This window comes from Tenrec ecaudatus, chromosome 7, assembly GCF_050624435.1.
Source record: "Tenrec ecaudatus isolate mTenEca1 chromosome 7, mTenEca1.hap1, whole genome shotgun sequence".
Taxonomy (NCBI): domain Eukaryota; kingdom Metazoa; phylum Chordata; class Mammalia; order Afrosoricida; family Tenrecidae; genus Tenrec; species Tenrec ecaudatus.
The window spans coordinates 36,935,854-36,959,095 of NC_134536.1; the positions used below are offsets into that span (position 1 = coordinate 36,935,854).

Consider the following 23,242-nt stretch of genomic DNA (forward strand, 5'->3'; position numbering starts at 1 on the left):
TGGATTTTACTCTGCCACTAGCCTTACTAATGTGCTCCCTGTTTCCCAACTTGACAAGCCTAATCATATGCATTCAGAAGCTCATTCTTAATGCTGTACATCCATACAACCCCAAATACACTTTTTTTAAAAAAAGAGAATGAAAGATTTGTTAACCTTCTTTAACCTCTCAGGTGACAAGATCACGCAAGAATGAGAAGATGATGCTGTACGAATGACCAGCATCAATGACCAGTTTTACAATAGTAATTGCTCTTCTGCTCATAGATATTAGCGTGTCTGATTGTCAACAATATGACTTGTCATGTGCTTTCTCACACCATTACCTACAAAATATTTTTACCTGTGCTTGACACAGGTAATTCACAAAATGTATAATCCAAATTTGCCTGAAAAGAATGAAAAGTTTTACTGAAACCATTGAGGAAAAATACTCCCATGGTCGTATGCAACTGGTTGCTCTGCAGATAAACCACAAACACGATGCTACTATAATTTACTTTTATTGTGTGAAATACTACAGGTACACATTCCAAAAAGACCTGCTACTTAATAAACAACTGTAAGATATCCAAGACAGCAACATATAAATTCTAACACCTTGTTCATGCTCTTTCATAGACATTGAGGATATTTATCAGCTCCATTATCACAATTCTTTTATTTTTCACAACTTCCATATGCTTAATGATCATTGTGACAATCTTTATTTGGTCATTTTTTCTTCTTGCACAATTTCCAGATAATGTGCACAGTTACTAACTGATCTCAGGCTGAACTTACTGCTCCTACAGAAACACAGGAGAACAGCGCAAGGTTTTATCCAGTCATTAAACAGGAGAGTTTTACCTGCTGCCTGCAAAGCTCCAGACAGGTGCAGAACAGTGGGGAAACAGGGAGAAATATTCACAAAAGGAGCAGCAAATGAACAGAACCTTAACCACAGGGAGACCCGTTACACCCAGACTATGTCAGAAAACAATAACAAAAAGGGCAAAATATAAGAAAAAATGAAAAGACCATTTAAAGGTAACTGAGTGTTAAGAATGAAAGCGAAAGTGATTAGAGATTTCACATCCAAAAGTGAGATTTGGAAATCAATGAATTGGAAGCAACAAGAAGGTATATAATCTACCAAGGTAAATGACGTACACAAACACAGTCGCATATTTTATTGTGAACAGTAAACACTTTCACCAGGGTTTGATGGAAACACTGTCCCATGACTACTTTTCCTGGGGAATTTTAAAAAGAACACATTTCCCAATTTTGAAAGGCTTAATTAATTTCTTATATCATTTAATCATAAATTCATAATTTTCAAAACACCTCTCAACATCTCATTTAGTGCTCACACTTATTCTGAAAACAAACTCACAGTTGAGGAACTATCCTTTAAGACTTCCCCACTTAGAATAAGCTTTATAGCTTTCCGAAACCAAGGATAAAATAAAGCATAAATCAAAGGATTCACAGCTGAGTTATAATAAGCAGCCCAGCAGCAGATCTCATAAATATAAGCAGGGGTAATGAAGCCCATGAAAGCATCAATTAATATATCAACTGTATACGGTAGCCAGGAAATCATAAATGCCACCACTGTGACCCCCAGGGTCTTAGCTGCTTTTCTCTCTCTCTTGGCCACTCTGGCTTTGTAACTCTCTGACGAGGATTTGATTTTACTACTAGTAGTTTCAATTTTCGTAGCTTGTTGTTTAGCTATAAGGAAAATTTTACTGTATAGAATGATCATAACTAGAGTAGGTATGAAGAATAACAGAAAATCTATCAAAACCCAGTCTTGATTTACAACAACTTGACAGCCACCGATGCAGTTGAGGGCACTTACCAATCCCTCCATCCCATCATCATTCACTCCCGTGTAGAACACGGCACCGCTGTACACCACGGGCAGGATCCAGGAGATGCTGATGCACATTCCTGACACAGACACAGTGAACTTGGTCGGATAGACCAGAGGGTCAGTGACAGCGATGTACCTGTCGATGGAGATGAAGCACAAGTGGAAGAGAGAAGAGTAGCAAAATGCCACATCACAGCAGCTGTGAAGGGTACAAAAGCTGTCCCCGAAGTACCAGCAGCTCTCCACGGACCTGACCATGCTGAAGGGCATCACGGTCACGCCCACCAAAAAGTCAGCACAGGCCAAGGAAGCGATCAGAAAGTTGGCTGGCGAGTGCAGCTGCTTGAAATGCAGGACTGAAATCATCACCAACAGGTTTCCGAACACAGCGAGCGCAGAGGCAGAGCCAAAAGCTGCGTACAGAGCCACCCGGGTTCCCGGAGAGTAGGGAGACTTAATACAGGAGGCGTTCACATTCTCGTAGCAGAGCTGCAGCGCCTCCGGTTGTGAGAAATTGCTGGCCATGGTCCTGTGTAAAGCCTGCCTTCTTTCTGCCGTTCCTGGTGGGGGGAGGGACAACAATGTTCGATTGTAAATACTCTCTTAAAAACTAAGCAACTGCTTTTATTACATCACATTATATGCTTCTGTCCATTTCAATTATCCGAAGAAATTCCAAATAGAAAATTACTTTTTCTACCTATAATTCGTGTATTATTTCTGTGAGTAGGCCCCATTCTGATAGCCAATTAATCATAAGAAAATATACTGTAAATTTTCATTGGCTCAGAAATTACATCATCTAAACAATTGAAGAAACTGAATCCACAGACCTTATTCTGTTTGTCTGTGGAGTTCTTCCTTGCAAGGTATAACCACATATAATTGTGTAATTACATATTTGAGAAGTCACCTTTTAAAAGGCTTCCCCCTCCAACTTGTTGGAAAAATTAACAGAGAGAAAGTTTTAGGAAGGCACCCAATAGACTATGATCATTACACATCCTCAAAGGAATCCCGGCACTGCAAGGTGTGAATCACGACAGGAACTGGACTTTAGGTCATGATAATTAGTAATGCCTCATATAAACAACACAGATCTCGGCCACTTTTTAGAAACATGTAATTTTTAGAATCAAGAGATTCCTTTATGTTCCACTCTTTGAAATAGCTTAGCCTACTACTGGAGAGTAATTTTACCTACTCTCAATTTGCATGAGCAGCTTTATGATGTAGGAGGTGCAGTGAAAAATGGAAATTTGGGCTTTTGTTCAAAATTACCCAAAAGATGCAATGAAGTATAAAGCTTTATCATTTCCTCTGTGAGTTTGGTTTTTGGAGTGGTTTTTGGTGCGTTTTGTAAAATTTGACTCATTGCTGAGAATATCCAGTGCAAGGCATGTCAATTCAACAATTTCTACATGTATGAGTTAATGATACTGAATCTATTCTTCAAGTTGTTCACTCTTCCTCACCTTCCTTTCTGAGTTGTTCCTCCTTGCTTAACACAAGCTCAAACGCCCTAACATTCCGATCTAATATTTCAAGTTGCTATTGTCAAGTTGATCCCATACAGATAGTTCCAGAAAGAGCACACTACTCAAGGCAAACCCTTTTACTCATTTAACCCAACCGCTGTTCCATTTCAGCAAGATTTCCGGGGTTGTTTGTGGCTTAAGGTTTAAGGGTTGTCTCAGAGCAATAGTTCCAGGAGTACATCCACCTCCCATGGCTCCAGAAAGTTCAGAATCTATGAGAATTTGAAAACCTGTTCTGCATTTTCCTTTTTTTGGACCAGGATTCTTCTGTGGAATTTCTGATAAAAACGTTCAAGCATGGTAGCGGGGCACCACTCAATTCTCTGGGTGTCAGGACAAGGAGGTAGTTGCTCATGGAGGCAATGAAGCACACACTCCATTGCCTCCTCCATTCCTGACTCTCCTTCCCCGCTGTAGTTCCGGGTGAATAGAGACCAACTGTTGAGCCATGAATGCCCATTTGAAAGCTATGAAGAGCCCGGACACTGTGCGACAAACTGGGAGATAGAACAGATACGCTGAATAGCTGAGTGAGGTGGGTTGGGAGCAGGATATTTTTCTATAAGAGGGAGATGAGAAATCCAAGAGGATGGGCAGGGTGAGTTTTGAAGCAGTTTGAGTGCCTAAATGCAAAATTGATGATGTGAACGTAAACCCTTAACTAATTCACAATAAGGGGTATAAATAAAGAAATAAAAATAACACAAACACTATAAGAAAAACAACAAAAGGAGGCAATGTTGGTTGCAATAAGAGTTTAAAGGTGGTGTCACTGCCAGCTTCAGGGACAAACATTGGCTTCAAGCCTGGGGCTCAAGAATGGTGACAGAGTTCAGGTGAGAGACAAGACCACTTCATTGACTTGTATCCTTCCTCTCTGATAGATTAAACCTAATAAATCCAAGGATCTGATGCCAGGGGCTTAGGTGGAGAGCAAATGTTTTGAGAATGATGAGGACAATGAATGTACAAATGTACTTTACACAATCGATGTATGTATGGATTGTGATGAGTTGTATGAGTCCCTAATAAAGCGATTTAAAATTTTTTTAAATGCAATAAATCCTTCCAACATCATTTCCCTTTAGTGCCTAGTGTCCATTCTCTGACTTTTCCCCATTTCATTTAGTAATTCAAACAGAAAATACTGACACATTACCTTGTGTTTGGGAGTGAATCCCATTCCTTCAAAATATGTATTGAAATTCTGGTATGCATTTATCTCAATAAGAAGCCTTAATGTCATTGTGGGATAGTGCTGGGCTGTGGGAACTAGTGCAAAGCCACTGGTTCGAAGCCATCACCAGGTCTGAAGGAGAAAGATGAGTCTTGTCAGCCTTATGTCGTGTGTCAGTGAGTCAGAATGTCACTGGACCAGGCAGTGTTCTCTTCTATCGTACACAGGGTGGCTATGAGGAGTAGGGATGACTTGACAGCACCTACCAACCTTAGTCAGCAATGACTCAATGGCAATGGAATATACCTGTGAATAAGGAGTCCTGATGGTGCACAGGAAAAAAAGTGTTCTGAGCATCCTCACCCCTCACACCAGAAACCTGGTGTGAGTCAAAAATGAAGAGAGAAGAGCTCTGGATCCTAACTCCAGGTAAAGCCATGCTGCTTTTCTGACTCCTCTCTTCTTATTTGATTTACTTTCTCATCTTTACATTGAGAAGCAGAGTCAGCGTTGCACCCACTTCGCTCAGATGTACGTCTCATGAAGAGTTTTCTGCAACTCTAGAAACTCTACAAAGAGGCTGGGGTGATCTAACTTCTCTTCTTATCCACGTCTTGTCCTCTTCTGAAAAACCCTTCCGCTGGAGGAGACATTCCATATCTTCCTTGACTACTCTATGGCTGAGAACTTTCCCCACCTTACATTCCTACCCTAGCATCTCATCCACTCACTCCTTATTCTGCTTTCCCCCCATTTTTCACACCAACTTTTGGGTGTCAGATTGATGCTGCTCAGAGCAGTGCCCAAGAGTTCGAGGGAAATTGGTTTGGGTAGAGGGGTGAAGTGGGTGGTGCCCACAAAAACAACAAGGTATGTTGCTGGGATCAAGTTCCTCACTGAAGTCGCCCTGCTACAGGCCTGGGTCAGCAGTCCTCCTACTTAGCATTTGTGTTAAGTGTTTTTGCCTGTGTTGAATTTGTTGTTTTACAACTTAGAAGGGAGCCGGTGTGGAACACACTAGTATGGCGTCAACAGTGAACATCACATTATGTATTGTGATTGTGTTACATTTGTAAGTATAAAAACAAACAAACAAAAAACCAAACGGCATTGCCGTTGCATTGATTATGACCCAGCAACCCGACAGCGTTTCTAAGGCTGTAAATCTCTGAAGAAGGTTCTATGTGCACATAGAACCACATCAACATTTCTCTCTATTGTTTCACCATTTTCTCAAACAGACCCTAAAAATTAACAAAAGTGAAGCTACCTATCTCCTTTCATCTACCCACACCCTCCCAGCCCCAAATAACACACCAGTAACAGTCAACCGCTACGAACACGCAATGCTGTTTGCACAATGTCTCCTGACCCATGTACAAGTTCCCCATGAACACAATGAAGGGTTCTGGAATTCCCCTTCTTCTCAAGGTTATTCATAGTGTTGATGGTCCACAAAGCCAAATGCCTTCGATAGTCAATAAAACATAAGCAAATTCCTCTCTGGTATTTTTTCAGCTTTCAGACAAATCCACCTGACGTCAGCAAGAATATTTCTTGTTCCATGTCCTCCTCTGAATCTAGCCTGAATATCTGGTAGTTCCTTCTTAATATGTTGCTGCAACCTTTGTTGGATGACCTTTGGCAAAATTTTACTTGCATGAGATGTTAATGACATTAATATCTATAATTTGTGAATTATTGTGGGTCGCCTTTCTTTTGAATGGGCACAAATATGCATTTCTTCCCGTCAGTTAGCCAAGTAGCTGTCTTTCAAATTTCTTGGCATAGGCAGGTGAATGCTTCCAGTGCTTCATTAGCTCAATGAAGCATTTCAATAGCTACTTCTTCAATTCCTGGAGCCTTTATTTTGGTTATTACCTTCAGTGCAGCTTGAGCGTCTCCCTTTAGTGTCATTGGTTCTTGATCCTACGCTACCTCCTAAAATGGTGGAATGTCGACCAGTTATTTTTGGCAATAGTGTGTTTATACATTCTTTCCATCTTCTCTTGATGTTTTCTGCACCCTTCAATATTTTGACCATAGAGTCTTTCAAGATTACAACCCAAGGAACGAATTTTTCCTTCTTCTTTCAGTTTAAGATATTCTGAGCAAGTTCTTCCCTTTTGGTTTTCTAACTTCAAGTCTTCACACATTTCATTATAATACTTTATCATCCCCAGCTACCCTTTGAGATTTTCTGTTCAGTTCTTTGACTTCATCATTTCTTCCACTTGCCTTAGGTACTCTACTATCAAGAGCAAGCTTCGGGGTGTCTTCTGACATCCACGTTTCTTTCCTGTCTTTTTGATGACCTTCTGCTTTCTTCATGTATGACGTTCTCGATGTCCTCCCACAATTCATCAGGTCTTCCGTCATTATTCTCAATGTATAAAACTTGTTTTTGAGATGGTCTCCAAATTCAGGTGGGATGTACTCAAGGGTGTCTTTTGGCTCTTGTGGGCTTGTTTTTCTTCAGCTTCAACTTGAACTCACATATGAGCAAAAGCTGGTTTTTTCCACAGTCTGCTCCTGGCCTGTTTTGAGAAGCTGATGATGAACTTCTCTTATCACAGATGTAATCAATTTGAGTTGTAGCTATTCCATTGAGAGACATGCATGTGTGGGATGACCTTTTGTGTCGTCGAAAAAGGGTATTTGTGATGAAGTCAGTCTTGCAAAATTTCAATATGCAATTTAGAATGTGTGTTTCCAACTCCAGCTTTGTTTCTATCACACAGGCCATAGATTTCAAGTACTTTTCCTTCCTCTTTGTTTCCAACATTTGCATTTCATTGCCAATAATTATCAGTGCATCTTGATCATATGTTTGATTAATTTCATGCTAAACTGTTGGTAGAATTCTTCTATTTCTGCAACAATAGCTTTTGTGATTGGTGCATAAATTTGAATAACAGTTATATTGATGGAATTTCTTTGTATGGAGATAGATACTATGCTATCACATACTGCATTGTATTTCAAGCTAGATCTTGAAATGCATGCAAGTCATTCTGATAGGATTTGTCAATCCAGCATAAATCATGGGATTTCCTGGTTTGGAATGGCCAGTACCAGTCTACTTCAGCTCACTAATGCCTAAGATATAGACTTTTATGCATTCCATCTCACTTTTGACTACTTCCAGTTTTCCTTAATTCATACTTTATAAACTCAATATTCCAAGTATTAATAGATGCTTGTAGCCATTTCTTCTTATTTCTGGTTGTGCCCTATCAACAAATGCAAGTCCCAAAAGTTTTTCCTCCACCCACATCATTGTAGTCTAATTAGCTTGGGAACGTAGCTCTTCCTCGGTTATATTTTGAGTGCCTTCCACCCGAGGGGCTCATTTTTTGGCATTAACTCTGACAATGTCCTGCTGCTGTTCATCAGATTTTCAGTATCTGACAATGTTGTGATGCTGTCCATCAGGTTTCCTGTCCTCCAAAGTGGACATTGTCTTTCTTCTTTGTAGTCCTTCCTACTCTGGATCTCTACTTAAACCTGTTCAACTTGGGTGACCCTGCTGATCTTTGAAAATCCGGTGACATAAATTCCTACAGTACAGCAATGCGCAGCCACCCCAGGAGTACAGACTAACGGACACATGGTGGAGAAGCAGCTAGTAGGATACAATGTTGTAATGACCTTCCCCAATGCTGAAATGACAGCTCTAAATCAATACTGAGTGAGGATGGGATGTCATTCACCTGCATGTAGTATATGCACTGCTAAGTCATTAAGCTCTCTATAGTCCCATGACCTCAGCAGCAAGAATACTTTGCAGTGGCTCAACAGGAATATTTGGTCCCTTGGATGTTACAGAGATAGAGTTTCTCCTACCCTTAGGGGCCATCTGGCCAGGGAACATAGCAAGTGCTTCATACCGCTGCCATAGAACTTGGGTTTCTTCTAGTCAGCAGGAAGAAGGTAAGGAGAGGAATCTGAATATTACAAAAAATAAGGTAGTTAATCAGAATCATCAGGTAGGACTTCTGTTACACAATGGTGGCAAAGAAGAATGCGTATGGAACTCCAGTGATATATTTGGACACTTTGTAGTACTTTTGGGCCCAAATGTGATGGTGATGCAAAAATATAATAAGAATATTAATTATATATTCATATAATTCTATATTAATATAATTAATTTTAATACAGTTTAAAAATTAAGGATAGATTTTCCAGGGGCTACACCACAAGGTAACACCCTGGGATCAGCAGAGGTGATAGATGAAGACAAAGAGAATTTAGAAGGGACAGTAGAGGAGACCACTATTTGCTTCTCATGTTGTACTGTGGTGGCATGTATGTTACTGTGATGCTGGAAGCTATGTCTCTGCTATTTAAAATGCCAGCAGGGTCACCCAAAGAGAACACATTTCAGTGGAGCTTCCAGGTTAAAAACAGACAATAAAGAAGGACTCAGTTCCACACTTCAGAAGAAGGAGTCACTGAAAACCTTATGTGTCGCTTCAAAACACTGTCAGATACTGAAGGCTTAATGAATGGTAGTCGAATGTTGTCAGAAGTAGTGCTGGAGGATGGGGGCATCCAAAATGTGACTGAGGAATATCTGCTCTCAGAGTGGAGCTGAACATGGAGACATGAGTGGGGTAAATTCTGGGGGGTGGGGAGCCTTTGGTATCATCATTTGCTATTGGGAATTATTCAAGGTAAAGAAAAACAGGTGAAAAAAGTCTTCCAATAATCAAAATTTGGAATGTGAAATGTATGAATCTAGGAAAATTGGAAGAGGTCTAAAATGAAATGGAATGCATAAAGAGCAGTGTTCTAGGCATCAATGAACTGAAATGGACTGGTATTAGTCATTTTGAATAGGAACATCGTATGATTTACTCTGTCGGGAATAAATCAATCAAGAGGAATGGGGTGACATTCATGGTCAAAAAAAGGCATTGCAAAATTAACCATGAAGAACAATGCTGTCTGTGATAAGATTATATACATCTATTTTCAAGGAAATCTAATTAATAAAGCTCTTATTTAAACTTATGCATCAACTACAAAAGTTAGTGATGAGGAAATGGAATAATTCTACCAATGATTTTAGTCAGAAGTTGACCAAATATGCAATCAAGATGAATTAGTGTGTATTGGTGTTTGGAATGCACAACTTGGAAACAAAAGAGAAGAGTAATTGGAATATACACACTTGATGGTCAAAATGATGCTGGAGATCACATGATAGAACTTTGCAAACCGACTTTTTCACAGAAAATACCCTTTTTTCGACAACACAAGAGGTGACGATACACATGGACCTCTCTAGTTGGAACACACAGAAATCAAATTGACTACATCTGAGGAAAAAGAAGTAGGGGGAGCTCAACATCCACAGCTAAAACCAGGACAGAGGCTGACTGTGGAAAAGACCACCAAATGATCGCATGTAAGTAAAGGACAAACTTGAAGAAAATTAAAACAAGTCTACATGAGTCAAAATATGACCTTGAGTCCATCTCACCTGAATTTTGAGATCTCAAGAACAGATTCGACGCATTGAACACTAATGACCCGATGAGCTGTATGAGGACCTCTAGACTGTCATTCATGAAGGAAGTGAAAGGTCAATAAAAGGGAAGGAAGGAAAGGACAGAAGTGGACATCAGAAGAGACTGACACTCGCTCCTCATCATAGAGTAGCTCAAGCAAATGGAAGAAATGATGATGTCAACGAGCTGAACTGAAATTTACAAAAGGCAGCTTGAGAAGTCAAAGCCAAATATCATAATTAAATGTGCAAAGACCTAGAATTGGAAAAGTCAAAAGGAAGAAATGCTCAGCATACCTTAAACTGAAAGAACTCTAGAGAAAATTCAAGCTTTGAGTTGCAATCTTGAAAACTTCTATGGGCAAAATATTGAATGATGCAGGCAGCACCAACAGAAGATGGAAAGAATACACAGAGTCACTGTACAAAAAGAACTAGTCAGCAATCCACCGTTCAGAAAGTAGCATAAGAGCAAGAACCAGTGGTGCTGAAGGAAGAAGTTCAAGCTGCACTGAAAGCATTAGGCAAAAGCAAGGCTCCAGGGGGTTATGAAATACCAATTGAAATGTTTCAACAAGCTGGTGACTCGCTGGAAGCACTCACTCATCTCTGCTAGGACATTTGGCAGACTGGGCCAATTGACTGGAAAAAATCCATATTCGTGCCAAATTCAAAGAAAGGTGACCCAATAGAAATGCACCAAGTATAGAGCAACATCGTATATAAGTAAGCTTTGCCAAAGATCATCCAGCAACTATTTCAGCAGCAAATTGACCGGGAACTGCCAGAGGTTCAGGTCAGATTCAAAAAAGGACCTGAAACAAAGAATATCATTGCTGGCGTCAGATAGATCTTGGCTGAAAGCAGAGAATACCAGAAAGATGTTTACTTTTTTTATTGACTATACAATAAAACTTTATGGACTGTAGTAAACAATGGGTAACATTGAGATGAAGGGGGATTACAGAATCCTTCATTGTGCTCGGGAGGAACTTGTACATGGATCAGGAAGCAGCTGTGCAAACAGAACAAGAGAATATTGCATTGTTTAAAATTAGAGTAGGTGTGCATCAGAATTGTATCCTCTCACAATACTTCTTCAATCTGTATGCTGAACAAATCATCAGAGAAGGTGGCTTATATGAAGAAGAATGTGGCATCAGGATTGGAGGAAGGCTTATTAACAAGCTGAGATATGCAGTTAACACAACCTAGCTTGCTGAAAGTGAGCATTGATTGAAGCTGTTATTTATGTTGATCGAGGATCATATCCTTTGGTACGGATTATAACTCAATGTAACAAAATGCCAAAATCCTCAAAACTGGACCAATAATTAGAAAAATTATAAATGTAGAAATGGTTGATAAAGTCAAGGATTTTGTGTGGAGTGGTTGTACAATCAATACTCATGGAAACAACAGTCAAGAGATCAAATGACACATTGCATTGGGCAAATACTCTTTGGAGTATTGAAAAGCAAGGATGTTACTTTAAGGACTAAGGTGCACCCGACCCAAGCCATGGTATTTTCCATTTCCCCATATGCATGTGAAAGATGAACATTGAATAAGGAGACCAAATATGAATCGATGCATCTGAATTGTGGTGCTGAAGAAGAAAGTACAATGTACTTCTGAAAAGACAAACAAATCTGTCTTGGCAGAAGTACAACCAGAGTGCTCCTTAGGGCCAAGGATGGCAAGACTTTGTCTTGCATACTTTGGACATATTGTTAAGAGAGACTAGTCCTTGGAGAAAGACATCATACTTGGTAACGTGGACAGGCAGTAAAGAAGAGGAATGCCCTCCACGAGACGGGTGGACACAGTGGCTGCATCAATGGGCTCAGGTATGGGAATAATCGTGAGGCTGGTGCAGGACCATGCAGTGCTTACTTCTATTGAGCTCGGGGTCACTATGGGTTGGAAGCAATTGATGGCGCCTAAAAGCAAAGTGGAGGAGAGAGAAGATGTGCAATCGTTGGTCCTGCGGTGAACCGTAGGAAAAGCTCCCTCTTCTGTTCTCCTTCAGGTCCTGAAGGAGCCAAGCCCTAGTAATGCCTGGAGAAGTAACTACGTGTCTGTACATTAAGGGGTGTGCTATAGCAGACAGAGATGCATGAAGATTCCTCGGGAATCAACTCATTGTCCAGCTGGGAGGATCTCCGACTATGACCTCCTTAAGAGTTGCTTCTGATTTTGAGTCAAATTCTTCTTGATTCATAGCCTTTACTGGTGACCACAGGACTGTGATGTAAGGGCGTGGCTATGCCTCACCAGTTTAGGATTCTTCTAGTGGTAATTTTGCTTCAATATTCCCCACAGTGTCTGGAAGATTTCATAAAATACATATCCATCTTAGGCTCACCCTTGTTTTCTCCTCCCTCTTCTTTTGCAGGTTCAGGTCTGCACTACACTCTGAAGGGCTTTGCTGCCTGATCCTGCTCCCTTCTCTTTTATCTGGTACCGCTTCCACCGCCAAATACACTGTTAGCTTAAGGCAGTGGTTTTCAACCCTCCTAATGCCGCGACTCCTGAATACAATTCCTCATGTTGTGGTGACCCCCTACCATAAAATTATTTTCATTGCCACTTCATAACTGTCATTTGCTACTGTTATGAATCAGGCAACCCCTGTGAAAGGGTCCTTTGACACTCAAAGTTGTTGCGACCCCCAGGTTGAGAACCACGGAAAGGAGTCCTACTTGCACAGTGGTTATGTGCTCACTTGCTGAAGAGCAATTGCTAACTAAAAAGTTGGCAAGTTCCACCTCACCAGCCATTCCACTGGAGAAAGGAGTGGCTGTCGGTTTCATTGAAGATGTGCGGCCTTGGACATCCTTTGAGACAGATCTCTCTGAGTTGCTGTGGGTTACAATCACCTCAATGCCAATGGTTTGTTTCTCTAGTACTCCTAACTGCTAATGTGCCTTAACTCTGCTTCACCATGAACTCAAACGGATGCAGTCTGGAATTCCTTGTTCTGCTCTCCTCCAGCAAACTCAAACTTCACCTTCAAGAGTCTTATTTAGTGCTTACAGATTCTATCCTCCTTTCCAGACTTGGGTCCTGTCAATCTATCACCTCATTGTAACTTTCTGATCTAGCTGAGGACAGTAGCTTCTCTGAACATTTCACTGAGAATGTGTTTGTGAGCTTATGTCCTTGGGTTGGTTTGTATCAGTTATTGTATTGTCTCCTACAGGCAGAAAAGGCAGTTGCTACATCAGCATTAAATGAGATCCCAAAACGTTGTTTGTTCTACTTGAATAAATCTCCCCTTTTTGAAGTACCACTCAATGAACTTATTCTTTTTATTCAAGTACTTCTCTCTGAGTAGAGTCCTGGTGGACTAGTGGATTCTACATTGAACTTCTAACCTCAAGGTCAGCAGTTAAAAATCACCAGCTTTTCTGCAGGGGAAAGATCAGGCTTTCTACCAATGTCTCCCATTACCATTTTTCTGTTGTCCATCCCCCAAGGAGGGGTTATATTTAGGTCATTGTGATCCGGTTCCTCCTTTCTCCCCCCACCTTTCCTTACCCTCCTGGTATCGCTACTCTCATTATTGGTCCTGAGGGTTTTATCTGTCCTGGATTCCATGTTTCCAGCTCTTATCTGTGGTAGAGTATATACTCTGATCTAGCCAGATTTGTAAGGTAGAATTGGGATCCTTATAGTGGGGGTGGGGGGAGAGGACACATTAAAAAGCTAGAGGAAAATTGTATGTTTCCTCGATGCTATATGGCACCCTGACTGGCTCGTCTCCTCCCCACAACCCTTCTGTAAGGGAATGTCCAGTTGCCTTCAGGTGGGCTTTGGGTCTCCATTCTGCACTCCCCCTCAATCACAATGAAATGATTTTTTTGTTCTTTGATGCCTGACACCTGATCCCATCAACACCTCGTGATCACACAGGCTGGTGTGCTTCTTCCATATGGATTTTGTTGCTTCTCAGCTATATGGCTGCTTGTTTGTGATAATAGTCATGACTTTTCCTTTCTGAGAAATGTTGTTGGTTTCACTTTATTACATTTAGTTAGCACTGTCTTTAGAAACAGACAGACAGGTAGACAGGGTTTTAAATATTCAGGCATTTAGTGTATATGTTTACTTGGGCAAGCCATATAACTTCTGCAGAGATGGTCTCTACATAAATAATGTTTTTAATAATGTCAATAAGAAAGACAACTTATAACTGATAAGAACCCAGATATTGTACACCAAATATAAAAAGTTTGTGTAAATCTTCTTTTCATTTATGTATCTCTGAATAACATTTCATTTGCATATTTGGATTTCTTCTGAGTCTTATTCTTGAAAAAATAGAATGTTTATACTTATCTATGAAGGATTTACTTTTTTTAAAGTCATTTTATTGGGGGCTCTTTTAGCTTTTATAACATTACATACAGTAGTTGTATCAAGCATATTTATACATATGTTGCCATCAGCATTTTCTAAACATTTACTTTCTATCTCAGCCTTTGGTATCACCTCCTTTTTCCCCCTTCCTCCCCTCTCCCTCGATAAATTATAAAATTATTATTACTTTCATATCTTACACTGACTGCTGTCTCCCTTCACCCATGTTTCTGTTGCTCATGCCCCTGGGGGTGGGGTGGGATTTGCATCCAATCATTGTGATAGGTTTCCCCCTTCCTATCCTCGGGCCCCCTTTCCCACTAACCTCCTCATATAATTACTCACATTTCTGTTCCGGGGGGGTGGGGTGGGTATCTGACCTGGATTTTGTGTGTAGTGAGCTCTTATCTGTATCAGTGTACATGCTCTGGTCTACCGAGAACTGAAAGCAGGACTGGGTTTCTAATAATGAAGGGGTGAGGAAGCCTCAAAGAACCAGAGGAATCTTATGTGTTTCATCAGTGATATTCTGCACCTTGGTTGACTCAATAGGATGTCCTATTGTCTACAGATGGGTTTGGGGTCTCTGTTCTGACCCCCCTCATTCTCAACCTTTTGTTTTGTTTTGTTTCGGGTCTTCTGGCCCCTGTTACCTGATTCCATCCACACCCAATGATCACACAGGCTGGTGTGCTTCTTCCATGTGGGCTTGTTGCTTTTCTGCCAGTGGGCCACTTGTTTAACTTCAAGCCTTTAAGACCCCAGATGCTACATCTTTTGATAGCCAGCCAACATCACCTTTCTTCAACACATTTGCTTATGCACCCATTTTGTCTTCAGCAATTGTTCCTGAAGGGTGAGCATCACAGAATGTCAGGTTGCTGAGGGAGAGCTTGAGCAGAGGCCCAAAGTCTGCCACTTCCTCAGCATATTGCCATGGAAATATATGTAGCTAGACCAACACCTCTATTTTTATGAATTAATATATTTACATGAGTGCAAATCTATGTTTATACCTCTATCTGTAGCAAGATATTGTAAAGTCATTCTTTTCAGTTAATTAGTGTTTTATTAATCAAAAGATGCATATTTATTTATAATAATAATGCATATATCTGAGAGAAATAATATTTATATAATATAAAGCTTGGCATAAATGGATTAACTCCTCCTTTGCAGAAGTTTTGCAGCCTCCCAGTGACTGAGGCAGCTATCAGAACACCAAGGTTTACCAGAATTTCAAGATGAAACCCAGCAGCATGCTTCAAGGTCATGTTTTATTTTGCAGAGAGCGGCTGGTGGGGTGAAGCATTTCCTCTATGATGTGCCTTTTCCAAATATCACACTCTGCAGCTGGCATGACTGACTTAGATACACGGACGAGGACTGGGAAAGGAAGGTGACGCTGGGCTAACGCTGTTTAGTTTTGGAGTAAAAGAATTAGGTACTGTTTCATCAACAGAGTTCCTTCAGGCAGGGCTCACCTGTGAACAATAAATCCTTGAAAATATCACTGGAAAGTATTCCTGCCATCAATCCATTTAGAAATTACACTCTGCAGAATATGACTGACCAGAATAGTAACAGTATATATATTTTTCAATTACTTCAAATTATTTTCTTTATTGTTCACAAGTGTCAATGACAGTTCATATGCAGTTGAGGACAAGAACACAGATTTCTTTGAAAACAATATTACTGGTTCACCATCAAATGGATACAGCCTTTGAGCTGCTTTTTAAATTTTATTTATTTACTTATTTTTAATCATTTTTGTGGGGGCTCTTAAAAATCTTATAACAATCCATAATTCAGTGGTATTAAGCACACTTGTACTTATGTTGCCATCACCATTTCTAAATCAGTTTCTTTCTACTTAGGGGCTACTTCTTAAAGAGTAAGAACGATGGATCTGATCGTGCTGACTTGCAAAGTGGTCAGTAAACCTGACCCTTGGTATCCTGGTCTGAATCTCAATTCTGGCATGAGGACTTCTCCGGCACAATTTTTCCTTTAATTCTCTTTATCATCTCAGTTCTACTTGATAGACATTAATATAAAAATATAGAACAGCTGAATCTTGTACAAGGTACTTCCAAGCTGGTTAATTTGTAAAATATACATTCATTATGTAGCTCTATTTACTTCTACTTCTTAGGTTTACATCTATATAAACCAAATTTTACTTATAAAATAATCTGTGAAAATCAGTGACATAAAGATCTAAGTCAGGATTCAAATATTTTAAACGGTAAATCAATTTTTTATTAGCTGTATCTTAAACCGTCAAGCAGGAGAGAGCTTTAAAAAGTTCATGGAAAAATCCCATTATCTTTCCCTTGCACATCCCACAAACTTTTTGAAGTTCCCCTCATATTTGTTAATTAAAATGAATTGGGATTCTTATTAATTTTTAAATACATAATATCAATTTAGAAAACTGAAGATTCTCTTAGAGTATATTGTACCAATATGAGCACTTGTTATTTTAGCACCATCTTTGGTTATGTTTGGATTGCACAATTTGATATTTCCAATGCCAAATACCATTACTATCAAAAGTGAGAAGTCAAAAAATTATTTTAAATTTATTATTAGAATTTTATAAAATTAAATATTTCAAATGACTGAGACACAAGTACATGAACTGTTTTGGACCACATCGCTTTTCTAGAACAATAGCTTATGTTATAACAAAATTAAAATGTACTTGTGAAATCACCATTCTAAGAGTTGAAGTAACTCAGATACAAAAGAAACAAGTTGTCCTGAACAGCACATAATCTCAAAATGTATTCTTGTGAACACAGTCTTTGCCCACTGGAAAGGGAAAATTATCGGGGTGAGTAAGGACATACAGTCCAGTTTTTATCCAACTATTTCCAATCATGACTAAATTCTACACTACAGTTCTCAATAGAGTCATTTTAGTTTTAAACAAACAAAAATACTCCAGCATTTGTAAAAGAACATTTTTAATCCAAGCTAGAAATATTAAAGGACTTTTTTTGTACTCTCTAGAAATCTAATATTTGAATTATTCAGGAGTTTCCTCCAACCCCCCAGTACTCTGAACAAATCAACACTAATACTGAACTTGGAAGAAAATGATACATCTCCAAATTATTTCAAGAAATAAACAGATATTTCAGAGAAGGTGGAGAATTGGGGGGGAAATGTGAAACAGTACTAAATAGGAAATTTATTCCTCTCTCTCTGTCTCTTGCTCTCCTTGGAAAATGATTACAATTTATTTACCTCTCTAGATATAAGGGTTTATTTTTGCCCTTGATCTTAATTCCACATTAATTTTGAAGGCCCTGCAATAGCCTTTTCAATCTGTATCTGCTTCCTCAGTGAACAAATTAATTGTTGATGAGTCACTCCTTAACACTTTGCCACTTACAATAAGTTTGATTGCCTTCCGAAACCACGGGTAAAAGAAAGCATATATCAAGGGGTTCATTGCCGAGTTATAGTAGACACACCACACTAAAATCTCATAAACGTAGGGAGGAGTTATGAAATTCATATAAGCATCAATCACTGCATCGATGATGTAGGGGAGCCAAGAAACAAGGAATGCTGCCATGGCGATTCCCAATGTCTTAGCAGCCTTTCGCTCTCTCTTTGCCACCCTTTCCTTGTAACTCTCTGAGGAAGACTGCCCCTGACTGGCGGTACTTTCTATCTTCCTAGCCTGATACTTTGCCACCAAGAATATCTTACCATATAAAAAGACCATCGCAACAGTGGGTACAAAGAACAGAAGGAAACAGAGCAGGACCCAATTTTGATTCAATGGTGCCTGACAGCCCCCTATGCAGGTAAGAGCGACGACTAATTCTTCGATGCCTTCTTCATTGGCCCCAGTGTAAAAGATAGAAAAACTATACGTTACCGAGAAGAACCAAGAGAGGAGAATACATATCCCTGAAACTGAGACAGTGAACTTGGTTGGATAGGTCAGCGGATCGGTAACAGCAATATATCTATCAATAGAGATACAGCATAAATGAAATAAAGACGCAAAGCAAAAGGAGGTGTCGAAGCAAGTATGAAATTTACAGTAACTCTCCCCGAAGTACCAGCAGCTCTCCACAGACCTCACTGTGCTGAAGGGCATCACGGTCACACCCACCAAGAAGTCAGCGCAGGCCAGGGAGGCGATCAGAAAGTTGGTCGGCGTGTGCAGTTGTTTGAAGTGAAGGATGGCGATAATGACCAGTAAGTTTCCGAACACTGCCAGCACAGCCCCAAATCCCAGGACTGCGTAGAGGATTGCCCGAGGCCCCGGCGAGTAGTGGGTTTTGATGCAGGATCCATTCACATTCTCATAGCAGAGCTCCACAGCTTCAGTCTGGGAGAAATTGGTGGTCATGTCTTGCTTTGAGTTACTTGAAAGTTCTCAAGTGTTGGATTCCAGCAATCTGAAACACAAAAGAGAGGGCAATAGCCAAGTTCCTGGGATGGGAGGGAAAAGCAAAAATCTCTAGTTAAAATGAAAGCGGCTTTTCCCCTCCTCCCCTGTGAAACAGTAACTATATGGATTTGTCTTTCCAAAATGTAGCCTCACATTTTTAAAATAAAATGAGGGTTTTGCTTCAGAGAGCCATTGAAATTAAAATAAAATAAATGGTTAAATATATTTAGTCCAATGATACATATTATGGATTATAAGGTAATGATCATTAAGAAGAAGCTTTTAAAACATTTTTCATTACTTCACCTTTGGAAATCTTCTCTGTAACCAACTATGGTGCAGAATAATTAGACGTCCAGAGCACAGTTTTATTTACTCGTTTAACCCCCCTGAGTAGCCACTTTCACAGTAACAAGATATTTCATTTTTTTCAAGAAGGAAGATATAAATTGCATTGCGTTCACATTATATCATCAAAATCCCTATAGTATAGAGTGTGATGACTGAGGAACAGTTTGCTCATAATAGCTTGCTAAATTTACTCAGGAATCTCTTTCTTCTATTGCTTATAGTCCCTGAGTTTATTATCAGGTATATTTCTTATGTTTTCCCTAAGCATTTAGTCATGGTTTGTATATCTTGAGACAATTTCAAGAACTACTCTTATCAGGTTGATGCTGAGACAAGTGATGTGAAAGTATTCCTCAGTTTAATAGGCAGATTTTGATGACTTCCATCTTAAAGATTGGTTAAAAATAAGTCATAACTCCTCTTGCACCATGCAACTTCACCCTTAAAATACACAGTACAGTTTCAAACCAACCTCGAAGCAGTAGGAATCAATGGGGGTGGACGCTTGTCATCTCCTTTGATTGCTTATGTCCCTCCAAAGAGTGCTTTTTTCTGTCACCCAAGACAGATACAAACATGGTTTTCTAAAACGATATCCCTAGAAGGAGAACTAAGAATAGGTATGGACTTGCATTTAAATCTTAAATTTCTGCTTTCAAAAATGGGCTGTTTTAATGCCCTTTAATCCATGAGATCGGCCTGGGTTCTGTTGAAAAGTGCACACAAATGTCCATGCATACATTTCGTCCTACATGTCTATACTTTCTAGAGGAGCACAATGAAAAAGCATTCGACTGCTTTCCCAAAGGCTGACATTTTGAACCCACCAATGGTCTATGGAGGAAGGATTTGACAGTCTGTTTCTGTACAGATTGGAGCATTATGGAGCGATGCTCACCTGTCCTCCAGGGTTGTGTGAGCTGGAATCCACTCAATGGCAAAGGGCGTGTAAATAGTGGTGCAAATAGTTTATGTGCTTGATTTCTAATAAAGGGGTTGGGTGTTTGCAACATCCAAAGGTGACTTGGAAGAAACGCCTTGTGCTCTACATCCAAAACTCAGACACTAAAGATTATATGAGAGAAGGACCTCAGAACCACCAAGAGAGGAGACTTGGGAGTGGGAATGTGTCCTTTAGACACAGAGTCTCTGCTATGAGAACATCATCCAGGGGAAGACTAATGTCAACACAAATGAAGATCCAAGGGCATTGGGCTCACAGGTACTGGAAGAAGGAAAGGACTCTCTGACACAGTCACCAAAGAGAAAAAGTCTTCCTCTATACATAAGAACAATTGTGAGGTGCAGGAATTGTGCCCAATCTGACCCCATCATACTGTGGCGAAATACTAAGGGCATGCAACAGAGTAGCAAGGGGAGCAAAGTGATGGAATCCCCAGGAGATACCTAAAATAGACTTAGAGGACAGAGTATGGTACCCCATCAGGCTTGACTGGAAAATACTCCCAAAGGTAAAAAAAAAAAAAAAAAAAAAAAAAAAAAAACCAGACAGAACTATTTATAGGCTTTTCCTTTTTTATCATTGCCTTTCTTTTTGTTGTTGTTATTTTGCTTTTGTTGTTGTTTTGCTGGTTTTGTCTTCCTTTATTATTTTGTTTGACTTTACCTGGTTTTTGTGCTTATTAATGTCTCTGCATAGCTATCTAGATAATATAGGCAGGATAAACAATTCAGAGACAAATAGAATGGGATCGACGGTTCCGGGGGACAGGAGAGAAGGGGAGGTAGCAGAAAGGAAGGGGGTGTCAACCAACCCAGGAACAAGGGAACACCAAGTGAACTAAAATCAACGAAAAGAAGTGTGTAGGATGCCCAGCGGGGCGTTATCAGGAGGAATGTACTAGCAAGGAATTACTAAACCTAAATGAAGGCCGAACATGATGGTGAGACAAGAGGAAAGTAAAAGGGGATAGGGGAAAGAACTTGGAGGCAAAGGGCATTTATAGAGTCTAAATACAGGCATGTACATATATAAATATATTTATGTATAATGAGAGGGAAATAGATCTATGTACTTATATCTATATGTTAAGGATTAAGGTAGCAGATGGACATTGGGCCTCTACTCAAGTACTCCCTCAACACAAGAACATTTTGTTCTAATCATCCGGCATTCTATGATGCTCACCTTCCCATACACGATTGCTGAAGACAAAAATGGGTGCATAAGCAAATGTGGTGAAGAAAGCTGATGGTGCCCAGCTATCAAAAGATATGCCATCTTAAAGGCTTGAAGATAAACAAGCAACCATCTAGCTGAAAGGCAACAAAGTCCACATGGAAGAAGCACACCATCTTGTGTGATCACGGGGTGTTGAAGGGATCAGATATCAGGCATCTAAGACCCAGAACAAAATCACACCAATGTGAATTGGGGGGGCGGGATGTGGAGAGGAGACCCAAAGATCATCTGTAGACAATTGGACATCCCCTCACAGAAGGGTCACAAGGAAGAGACAAGGCAGTCAGGGTGTAGTATAGCACCGATGAAACATACAACTTTCTTGTAGTTCTTTAATGCTTCCTTCCCCCCACTATCATGACCTCAATTCTACCTTACAAATCAGATTAGATCCTAACATGTACACTGTTACATATAAGAGCCCGAAACACAGGGAATCCAGGATAGAGAAACCCCTCTGGGCCAACAATGGGAATACAGATACCAGGAGCATAAGGGGAAGGTGTGGGGAGAAAGTGGGAATTGATCACAAGGGTCAAAATGGAACCCCCTCCCAGAGGGATGAACTACAGAAAATGGGAGAAGGGTGACAGAGGACAACATAAGATATGAAAATAATGATCTATAACTTATCAAGGGTTCATGGGGGAGGGAGGGCAGAAGGAGGGGAAGAGGAACAGATACCAAGGCCTCAAGTAGAAAGAAAATGCTTTGAAAATGATGATGGCAACATATGTACAAATGTGCTTGACCCAATAGATGAATGTATGGATTGTGATAAGAGATGTAAGAGTCCCCAGTAAAAGTATTTAACTAAAAGAAAAATAAGTATATAGACAATAAATTTATAAATATAAAATTTTCAAATATTAAAAATAAATTGACAGAAATTGTCGAAGAAAAACAACAGAACCACACTCACTGCTATTGAGTTGATCCCAGCAGTGACCCTACAAGACAGAGTAGACTGCTTCCTAGATGTTCTGAGATGTGCTTTACTTTTGTACAAGCAGATAGATGTGCTTCCTTGATGTGCTCTTCTTGTGTAGGAGCAGATAATTCTTCTTTCTCCCTCAGAGAAGGTGATAGATTTGAAATGTCAACCTTGGTTTGCCAACCCAACACTTTGCCTATTGTACCACCAGGGTTCCTTTCAAAGGCATAAACTACTTTTAAAGAAAAAAAAGAACAATTGTGAGGAAAACATGGGATGGGGCGGTGTTTCGTTCCAGCGTACATAGGATCGCTGTGAGTTGTGACTCACTTGACAGCACCTAACACCAATACTTGGAACTCAGGTTTTGGACTCCTAGTGCCCTAAACTGTGAGACTGCCAATTGCCTGCCAGTTGACTGTGATGGCTTGCATGTTGCTGTGAGCTGGAAGTTATGTCACTAGTATTTCAAATGCCAGCAGGGTCACCCAAAGTAACTAGGTTTCAGTGGAGCTTCCAGACTAAGAATAGACTTGAAAGAAGGAAGTGGCTGTCCACTTCTGAGAGTTAGCCCCTGTAATCCTTATGAAGAGCAGTGAAACATTGTCAGATATAATGCAGAAGATAAACCACTCATGTTGGAAGGCACTCGAAATACAACTGGGGAAGTGCTGTTCTCTCCAATTACAATTGACCATAGTGATCTGCAAGGAGTAAATCTCTCGGAATCATCATTTGCTGAAGGGCACAGCTCAAAAGGAAAAGACACAGCTCCAAACATCCATTAATAATCAGAATATGGGATGTATGCACTATGAATCCAGGAAAATTTGGGGTCATCCAAATGAAATGAAAAGCATGCATATTGA

General features: G+C 40.0%; 2 protein-coding genes across 2 annotated transcripts; both read right to left on the reverse strand.

Annotated features, from left to right (window-relative positions):
* Positions 1–1,357: 1,357 nt before the first annotated feature.
* On the reverse strand, positions 1,358–2,389 carry LOC142452704 (trace amine-associated receptor 8). The gene has a single exon (XM_075553927.1). The coding sequence runs from the start codon at positions 2,387–2,389 to the stop codon at positions 1,358–1,360; it is 1,032 nt and encodes a 343-aa protein (XP_075410042.1).
* A 15,407-nt stretch (positions 2,390–17,796) lies between these two features.
* On the reverse strand, positions 17,797–21,781 carry LOC142452705 (trace amine-associated receptor 9). Its single transcript, XM_075553929.1, has 2 exons — positions 21,758–21,781; positions 17,797–18,849 (listed from the first exon to the last, which is right to left on the reverse strand). Exon 2 carries the CDS (start codon positions 18,841–18,843, stop codon positions 17,797–17,799), a length of 1,047 nt encoding a protein of 348 aa, XP_075410044.1. The 5' UTR covers positions 18,844–18,849; positions 21,758–21,781.
* Between the last annotated feature and the right edge of the window lie 1,461 nt (positions 21,782–23,242).